The 10465-nt window shown below is 34.9% G+C and overlaps 1 protein-coding gene across 1 annotated transcript; it reads left to right on the forward strand.

Annotated features, from left to right (window-relative positions):
• Positions 1-1756: 1756 nt before the first annotated feature.
• LOC125178174 (sodium/calcium exchanger 3-like) lies at positions 1757-9440 on the forward strand. Its single transcript, XM_047881323.1, has 2 exons — positions 1757-1886; positions 9238-9440. The coding sequence occupies exons 1-2, from the start codon at positions 1757-1759 to the stop codon at positions 9417-9419; spliced, it is 312 nt and encodes a 103-aa protein (XP_047737279.1). The 3' UTR covers positions 9420-9440.
• The last annotated feature ends 1025 nt before the right edge of the window (positions 9441-10465 follow it).

The raw sequence follows: 10465 nt of genomic DNA on the forward strand, positions 1-10465 counted from the left end.
TTAAACGTTTACTTGCCTTATTTACAACAGTTCAAATTTATTTGGAAAAAATACTTTCCTCAAAAATGCTCTCGGGAAGATAAAAACCACGCATTATTTTCACAAAAATTCTATTTCCACACTCTACCTTCCGTATAAATTTTTAATTACGCGATATTTCGTTAAAACAACGTTTAATCAACGTTATTTCGGCGTCTGATGCCTGCTGCACCNAAACTAGTTCCTCTGCCAATATCAGAGACCACGTAGCTAATTCGAAATTTGAGATATTAATAATTGAATATTGATTTGTCTAGAGTACCGTAGAAAAAATTTGTACATAGAGCGTAAACAATTAATAGGAAAAATGCAACATTCACACCAACATAAAGGTAGTGAAACAGTATCCAGGAAGACATTTAGAATAGCAGTAGCTCCTGTTGCAGTGCGGGCTGAAGTGAATATTGTCCAGAATTGAATAATTGAGAACTAGCTGCGTTTGAGATAAAGCACGTTACGAGATCGGACGTCTGAACGGTATGGATGCTTAGAAAGGAAAACTATCCTAGCGGATACTGCTAACTAGTTAAACTACGAAAAAAAACTGAATGCAACAAAACTCTTATTACAACACAAACAAAACAACATCAAGCTAACAAATTTAAATGAAGAACTACAAATAATATCAATGGTGGGAAAAATTTCCCACAGGGTTAAGGAGAACAAGGTTAGGCAGGGTTAAGGAGTACAAGGTGGGGCAGGGTTAAGGAGTACAAGGAGTACAAAGTAGGACAGAGCGGGGGCATAAAAAGTGTAAGATTGTTCATTACCCTTAAAAACCCTTACCTTCCTCGCATAAAATATTATCCTCACCACTCAAACTACCCTCACTACCCTTACTACCCTCACTCCCTCACTACCCTCACTACCCTCACTACCCTCACTACCCTCACTACCCTCACTACCCTCACTACCCTCACTACCCTNTATGGAATAAGGTCTATTGTGTGTACCACCCTATTACACAGGGTATGTTGTATGTGACATGTATAGTAGCAGTTCAATGAAGGTTAGTGCAACTATTATATTATTATATAATATTATATATAATACTAGTTAATATTCTATATATTGCATCAGGAATTTTGTTTGTACCAACCTATTATTTAGAGCTTATTATACATTAAAAAATAGTTTGATATATTTTTTAAGCATGTTATATTGTTTAGATGGATGATATATGATACTAAGATTACTACAGATTATATATAAATCTATGTTTTATCTACGAAATATATACGAAAAATATATGAAATATTATACATCGTCTAATAATCAGATGATGTATAATATTTCAGTGCAACTATCATATTATTTTATAATATAATACATAATACTAGTTAATATTCTATATAATGCATATGGTATATTGTATGTACCAACCTATTATATTGAGCAAATTATGTATAAAAAATAATTTGATATATTGTTAAGCATGTTATATTGTTAAAATGTATTATATGGGATACAAAGTTTTTTATGGATTATATATAATATTTCGTACACTACGTTCAAAAATATATTGATCAAAATACAATAAATGGGAAAATTTCATATATATCAATACATCAAAATATACGAATGGTAACTTCAACATCCATATTTCAACATCACTCACATCGCTCACAGTTTCATAATGACACATACGATGAATACAGTCATTATACGATGAATACAGTTCATGAGTCACTATACTCATCACCTCCTCGCACTTGTGATGATAGGTGATGATGAAGAGGGTGAGGAGGGTGAAGATGCCCCCGAGAAGCTGCCCACGTGTGGTGATTATGTGATGCACTTCATCACCGTCATCTGGAAGGTGATTTTCGCCCTCATCCCCCCCACGGGTGAGTCTGGGTTGTGACAGAGGGATTAATGGGGGTGTGATTAATGAGGCAAAATCTAATGAGTTTAGCATTAATTTGTCTCAAATTAGCGGGGTTCAAATTTAGATAAAGTTAAGATTAATGAGGTTGTGATTAATGAGGGTATGACTAATAAGGTTGAAGCTAATGAGTTTAGCATTAATTTGTATCAAATTACTGAGGCATAATCTTAAATAAGGTTGTGATTAATGAGGTTGGGATATATTTGTATCGAATTACTGAGTCATAACCTTAAATAAGGTTAAGATTAATGAGGTTAGCATTAATTCGTATCAAATTACTGAGGCATAACCTTAAATAAGGTTGAAAATAATGAGGTTGGGATATATTTGAATCGAATTAGTGATGCTTAACCTTAATTAAGGTTAAGATTAATGAGGTTGTGATTAATAAGGTAGAAGCTAATGAGTTTAGCATTAATTTGTCTCAAATTAGCGGGGCTCAACCTTAAATAAGGTTAAGATTAATGAGGTTGGGATAAATTTGTATCGAATTAGTGAGGGATAACCTTATGTAAGGTTAAGATTAATGAGGTTAGAATTAATTTAAATAGCAATATTGAGGCTGGGACTAAAAAAGTAGGGATTAATATTGTCAGGATTAATAAGTAGGGATTGTAAAGATTATGACTAAAAATTTTGAATTAAAATAGTTAGGATTAATTAGGCTAGAATTAGTAAAATGAGGACCAATGATGATTAAGAATTTTGAAGAATATGAATTAATAGGCAATTTATTCGTATATTGAAAAACAATTGAGAAAATTTTTATTATGTGGTGTAAATTTAGCCGGGAATTAATTGAATAACTGATAAAAGTTGAAATATTTATTATTGATATGAAACGAAGGACAGAATTAAAAAATTAAACTTAAAAATTAAGTTAGATTATAGTCTAACAATTATAATTATTTAGGAAACAAAGGAAGTAATCAAAATAACGTCTTTGCTGAATCTAGAATAACTAACGGAGCATTGGTGAACACAATATAAAAAATTTTACCGTAACAATGAATACTATCTTGCAGCGTTATTTAGTTGTATTATACAGTATATCAGGGGACAAATGAACTAACTGTGATTCTTACTCCAACTTTCAGAGACGGGGTCTAGTTATATCTTTTACTAATTTTATCTAATTATCTCTAATAATTAACTCTAATAATTTTCTCTAATATTTTCCTTCCAAATTTAGCAAGGAAGCTTGCAGCTCAAAGCTTCACTCCAACATCTATTTAACACATGTCACTTTTTAGATTGGCTGAATCATTCATCCATAATTAATGAGAATATACCCTTATATATGTATTAATATATTAATATATTTTATGCCTACAATGATGCACCTAATTCTCTTCATTTATAATTATAATTTTTAAATATTTTACCTGAAATCCTAAACTTGTTTACTAAATAATTTTTACTTTCAGAACAGAATCCCGGTCGTCAAAATTCTAAATTTGTTTTTCACGTAATTAGCATATATCGAAATTTGTTATTAATATTTGCATGAATTTTTGCCCATAAGTACTATTATTGTAAGTTAAATCATAACTATCATTCACTTAAATCATAATGTAGGTCATAACACCAAATTAATTAAGTTGAATAATAATTTTCCGGTTTTGGCGCGCTATCGTAAAGAAAAATGCTGAAATTTTTCTCAGTGATTTACATTCCCTACGTTTTTTCCGCACCTAAATGCGGATCCTGCAATTTTCGTTTGCCCAAGTTGGTGAAAAAAGATCTAAAAGTTCTTACAACTCCACCTTTAGCTCAAACTTTAGCCTCCCGTTCGTACACTCCACTATTCAACTCAAACTTTAACCCTGATCTTTTTTACAGCTCCAGCGCAAATTTTCAAATTCGTTATTAAATTTTAAGTTATTTACGTTAAGAGGTCGCCACTTCTGCCGATGTCAGTAATGAACCACTAGTGCAAATCGCAATAGAACAAATTTAAAAAAATGGTGAGGGCAAATTATTTACGCTCCATTACCGTACGTCTTCTCACTGAGCGCTAAAAGTTATATTTTCATTACATGGCCTTGGCATAACTTGCATAATCGTTACATTAAACCGCGCTTTAATGTAAAAGCCTAAATGAAGTCAAATTCATTTGTGACGGTTGAATCGTGAAGGTAACCGCGTTACCTCAACCGCGTTACCTTATGCCAGCAGGTTACATCACTAGCTTGTTAACCGTGAAGGTAACCGCGTGCAGATATGGCTGCAGGTTACACCACTATACATTAACAAAATTTGGGGACCGCCAAGGCTTCGGCCGAATAGTCGCTACACTCGGCTCAAAGTTATTTTGGGTCTGCTTGGCTACCCGATCGAAATCAGTTTTAGGTTAGAATCTAGTTTCCGGTTTTACAGTCGCCTCAGAGTATGATAAGGGTGTTATGAGAGTACGACAAGTGTGTCATGAGAGTATGACAAGGGTTGGCTTGGGCGAGTCTTGCTCAAACTTTCAAGCTGCCGGAGGCTGGCATTCAAACCCTGACCCGAAGCGAACATGAGCGGCTGATTTACGCGCTCCCCGAGTCCTGGGCGGCACGTATTTCAGAGTCGCGTAGGCCTCCGAATTTTGTTAGTGTAGCCTGTTAACCGTGGAAGTGACTGCGTGCAGACATGGCAGCAGGTTACCCGACCTTCATCATTAGTATCATCGCTATCGGTATCGTCACGGCCGTCATCGGTGATGTGGCATCACACGTCGGCTGCACCATCGGCCTAAAGGACTCCATCACAGCCATCGCCATTGTGGCGCTTGGTACCAGTGTACCAGGTACTGTACTAGGGTACCAGTGTATGGGTGTACCAGGTACAGTACCAGCGTACAAATTTATCGGGTGTGCTAGGTACTGTACCATTGTACCAAGTACTGTTTCTGTGTACCAGGTACGGTATCAGTGTGCCAGATACGGTATCAGGATAACAAGTTCTGAACCATCGTATCAGTAGGTATACCAGTTGCCATTTCAGCGTACCATCAGATGTTCCAGCGTACCAGAGTGTAGCAGATGTAGTATACTAGGTGTAGCAGCTAGTGAATGCGTGCACCAAGCGGACGTAGCGACTAACTATACAAGCTAAGCTATTACACTAGTGAAACTAGTCAATAGTAAAGACGTTAAATCTTCGAAACGTAACAGAAGGAGAAATCTGATACGCTTCAAGGATACGTTTCAGAGCTCAACGGTGAAGGTGGTATACCACATCAGGTATGGTACTAAAGTGGAGAAGACACGAGAGTGCACTAGACGACTAGTACAAACTCTATTACTGCTGTTATAATTTATTACTGCTATTACTTATTAATAATTATTAATAGCAGTAATAATTATTATTACTGCTATTTAATAATTATTACTGCTATTACTGCGGTTATAATTTAACTCTTTGCACAACTACTAAATTTGTTCTACTAGTGGAAAATTGTTGGAGTAAATAGATCATCGTAAGGAAAAAATTACCGTCCAGCTGCTTGTCGTCTAATGCATTAATTGTAAATATTTCACAGCACCAATAATAACAGCAACGTTTGCGACACTAATTGTAAATTTTGCGAAATTGTAGATTGTGCGAAAATTGTTATTTTCATTGTGGTTCACTCGCTACTGCAACCGCAGCGTCGACGCGGCGTGACTCGAAATTCTGCTTATTTTTTAAACAAACAAATTATTGCCGCAGCCTTCGCTAATATTAGTAATCAATTATTAATTAATTTCTCTATCATAGTTGTTTTTAAGGATGTAGTTTATTAATACGTGCCCCAACAACGATTTTCTGCAGCTGCCCCACTGGTTTATTTCTAAAGCGAACAATTGCTTATGTAAAAAACTTACAACAGCAATTGATTCATTGTACGCATTGTTGTTCATATGCAATATTCATTTATTTAAATCATCGTTATCTTTACCTATATACAATGGATATCCGACTGAGATATATACAATGGATATCTGACTCAGATATATACAATGCATGTCCGACTCAGATATATACAATGGATATCCGACTCAGATATATACAATGGATATCCGACTCAGATATATACAATTGATATCCGACTCAGATATATCCAATGGATTTCCGACTCAGATATATACAATGGATATCCAACTCAGATATATACAATGGATATCCAACTCAGATATATACAATGGATATCCGACGTTCGTAATATCCATCCTGGGCATCGGGTTCGTCACGGCCATAATCGGCGACGTGGCATCACACGTTGGCTGCACCATCGGCCTAAAGGACGCAGTCACAGCCATATGCATTGTGGCGCTCGGTACCAGTGTACCAGGTACTGGACTAGGGTACCAATAGGTGTACCAGGTACTGGACTAGGGTACTAGCTAGTAGGTGTACCAGGTACTGGACTAGGGTACCAGTAGGTGTACCAGGTACTGGACTAGGGTACCAGTAGGTNACTCAGATATATACAATGGATATCCGACTCAGATATATACAATGGATATCCGACGTTCGTAATATCCATCCTGGGCATCGGGTTCGTCACGGCCATAATCGGCGACGTGGCATCGCACGTTGGCTGCACCATCGGCCTTAAGGACGCCGTCACAGCCATATGCATTGTGGCGCTCGGTACCAGTGTACCAGGTACTGGAACAGGGTACCAATAGGTGTGCCAGTAGGTGTACCATGTACTCGACTAGGATACCAGTAGGTGTACCAGGTACTGTACCAGGGTACCTGGTACTGAGGCAGTGTATCGGAGTACTATCATGTGCACTAGGTACTCTACCAGGGTACCAAAATGCGTATTAGGTGCGGCAACAGAGTACTATTAGGTGTACCAAGTGCACCGGGCACCAGTGTACTTGTCCTTCTTTTCCAACAGGTGCACTAGGTACTGATTGTTTATTAGGGCGCAGGTACATGTGCTTTACATTGCAGCAGTGTAGTTTTACCATTTTTCGTTTAGTGTAATCAGGTAGAGAGAAATGGTAGAACAGGTTTCAATTTCTGCCAGCAATGTAAGGGTAATTTTTTACCAAACCAGGTTAAATTATCTAATTATCTATCTAATTTTCTAGGTTAAATTATCGATTTATTTATATAATTATGCTTTGATACGCTCAAATTATAACGGAAGAAAAAAACTAAGTATTATTTAGTTGAGAGCTCATAACACTATCTCAAGGTATGACTATAGATTCACAATCGAAAAATTTTTCATTTTAGCACCTAACATAGAAAAATAGACTAGCTTGTATACCGATAATCCTGGGAGAGAACATAACCATTTTTTTCACCAACCTATATGTTGTTTTTTAATGTTGATGTCACTAGAGCAACGGTAGAAAGTTTAACTCGACAAATAGACAATTTTTTGCGAGGAAAAATATATTAGTCCGCAATGGATAACATTGGAGTGATGAGTTGTGAAAATAATTTTTCGGAAGCAAAGGGATACATTTTATTTTGACCTTTATGAAGTTGACTGGCAATTCGAATAACGCTAGAGAAAGCATAACAAAATTAAAACAATTTATAAAGATTCCGAAAATAAATAAATAAAGCTGAAAGCGGACTAGATATTTTCTTTATCTATTCCAATAAATATTAAACGTTAAATAAAAAAACATCAAGGCTCTTTAAAATGTATGACTTGAGCGATAAAAATAGCTTACTCCCAAAAAAATTTTCTAGTTTCGTTTAATTTACATCGCGTTGGTTTTTATGAAAAATTTAGCGTCCGTCGATTTTAGGCCAATTAAATCGCAAATATTGCAAGACAGGCGGAAATCCCTTGAATCTATGATAAGTATAAAATTTAAATAAAATGAATGAAAATCTCATCATTAATACATTTATTTTAATAATTATTGTATTCTCAATAAATTATAGCAAGCGAATCGTCACCACCTGTTGAAAAGTAATTGTCTGAATTATTTATGAAGTTTACTTAACTCATCTAGTTGGGCACGTTGGTTCAATCAAAATCATTAATTTAATATTAGTCAGAGTAATATATTTAAATATTATAAGCCTTGTTTTATCTTTCAAAAATAAAACTGACATACATTGGAACGGACTAATTAATAATTTATTGAATTGAAATACTCCGTATTAAAATAGACATAGTTATTCCAGACGTGATGGCAAAGTACTTATTAAATCAAACAAATTACAATGAAATTAGTTACCGTATAAGTCACAATTACAGTTATTTCGTTTTTTGGGTAATTGTAACTAAATAGTCTCTATTAAAGAACTGGCGTTAATTACGGAAGACTCCTTATTCCCATTCGTTAATTACGAAAAAAAAAATTCTTTCATTCGTTAATTAAAATTTTTATATTATTTACTAATCTAAGACACATAACAATAACTTAAATGACATCTAATGTATTTTTTTGCTCTCCTTCTACTTTTTAAATTCCGAATAAATTTAATTTCTGCAAAAAACCTGTTCAAAAAACCTGTTCAAAAAAACCTGTTCCCTCAAAACTTCCCTAAGACCAAATGGAAATATTGCCGTAATCCTATAACTTTCAGATTTCGTTTCTAACAGTGTAATTAGTTCCATGTCATATTTTAAAACCAGTTTTTAATTCCAAAGAGTATCTATTTACTAAATACTTCATCTCATATTATGTTTCCATTAGTGAAGATTAATCAATATACAAGGACCGATCTTTTTTATTGTAGTTGTTCGTATCTCCGAAGTCCATTATTTTCGCCGTTGCCGTCTGTTGGTCATTCACTTTAATTGATTGTGTCTTGTTAGTTTATATCGTCTTTACGTGCTTTATCTGCGTCGCTTGTGAATGTTTCATTTTTTCCTTACAGAAGGTTTGTCTATGACTGCTGCAACGATTCGCACATTTAAATCTTTCTTAAAAAATTCGGTTGTAAATTTAATGATTACTGTGCGTGCTCTAACGAAATTGCAATTTTTGTATAGAATATTATTTTCTTTGGTAGCCAGTGTGAATGATTGTTTTAGCATTAATTAGCGTTTTAGAAATAAACTAATGTTACATGTTTTTTAGCAAAATATCTAGCGGGCTGAGCTTCGAATGTATTTATAATTCTGCATTTGGTGCTTTAATCGCGTGTGCGTGATTGCTTTATTCATTTTCAGAACGGCGAAACGTTTACTTAAATGTGACTTATTAGCGTATAACAATGTGCATTTTAGCAGCGCTTAATAAACATTTTAAATCTTTGAAAAATTAAACGTGAATTCAAAGAGTTGAAGGCGGCGTTTTAGAGACTAAGACTCTTCCACTAATGAAGTCGATCGTTTTTCTCCCGTCACTCCTCAGATTACTTCAAAGGTTACCCGACTTTTGTCATTAGTATTATCGCTATCGGTCTTGTTACCGCCTTGATTGGTGACATTGCCTCTCACGTCGGCTGCACCATCGGTCTCAAGGACTCTATCACAGCCATTGCCATCGTCGCGCTTGGTACCAGTGTACCAGGTACTGTATCAGCGTACCATTAGGTGTATCAGGTATTGTGAATCAATACCAGAAATTGAAACAAGGTACCATGCTGAGAATCGATCACGTACCGGGCACAATATCAAGGTACCGTCACCATTCCACGAAGTTGTCTCAAAAATTACCAGCATTCCAGGTACTTGTTCGAGTACCCTACTGAATCCTGAGTTCTCGTGCTTGAGTTTCGAGTTCCATTTCTCCATCCGACGTGCATTAAATGATTGATCACGAACTATCTTCTTGAATAATTTTATTCTCTTTCTTCATAAGAAATTACTTACGTTTAATTAATTTATATTTTCAAAATTAATATTTAGAAACGATATTTTTCTGTGAAAAGCCGTTTTATGCTATTTCCATGGCGGTGACTTGAATAAGCTTTCAATTTCACCTCAGCATCATCATAATATTGAAGCTCTTGACTTTTTTAACTTGGCATGACTCACCAGCCCTCAAATAATCTAGTATAATTTATCTACATTTTTACACATTTCATATAAAAAGAACATATGTTGAAAGGCTAGTTGATCCTTCCAACTTTGGAGGGCTAAACGTAGACCGAAAAAAACCCTGATCGCAGAGTCAGCTCGCTCACAACTCTACGGAGTTTGAACCTGACATTTAACTATCTTTTCCACCTGCAATTATTGACTAAAATGTGTTTTAAAGATAATCTTTAAATTCTGCGCAAATTGAGAGAAATATTTGAATTATTTTTCATTGAAAATGACAAAAAAAAATATTCACTAAAATAATAAAAAAACATCTGTTAGGTGAAAGTAAGTTGAATAATTATAATTTTTGCCGAGCAAATGCGAATTTCAAAGCATTTACGAGGTGTCTTTTCTATTATTTATGCACCTCGAATGATAAGAACTGCTCTTATGGAAAACAGATGAATACATTTTTCTTCTTATGGTAGTAATTAAGCAACGTTGATATAATTTCGAAAAATTGACAACGAACCCAATTGAATATGAATGTTGCAAATTTTTAACTACCCTTACTTTGTCTTGTTTTGATGGGTTGAAATCGGAGTTAAAATTCC

This window comes from Hyalella azteca, unplaced genomic scaffold (genome assembly GCF_000764305.2).
Source record: "Hyalella azteca isolate HAZT.00-mixed unplaced genomic scaffold, Hazt_2.0.2 contig7630, whole genome shotgun sequence".
Classification (NCBI taxonomy): Eukaryota; Metazoa; Arthropoda; class Malacostraca; order Amphipoda; family Hyalellidae; genus Hyalella; species Hyalella azteca.

Coding starts and splice junctions, on each gene's coding strand:
- LOC125178174 (XM_047881323.1), top strand. CDS start 1,757: ATGATAGGTGATGATGAAGAGGGTGAGGAGGGTGAAGATGCCCCCGAG. Junction 1,887..9,237: donor CGCCCTCATCCCCCCCACGG/GTGAGTCTGGGT, acceptor GTCACTCCTCAG/ATTACTTCAAAGGTTACCCG.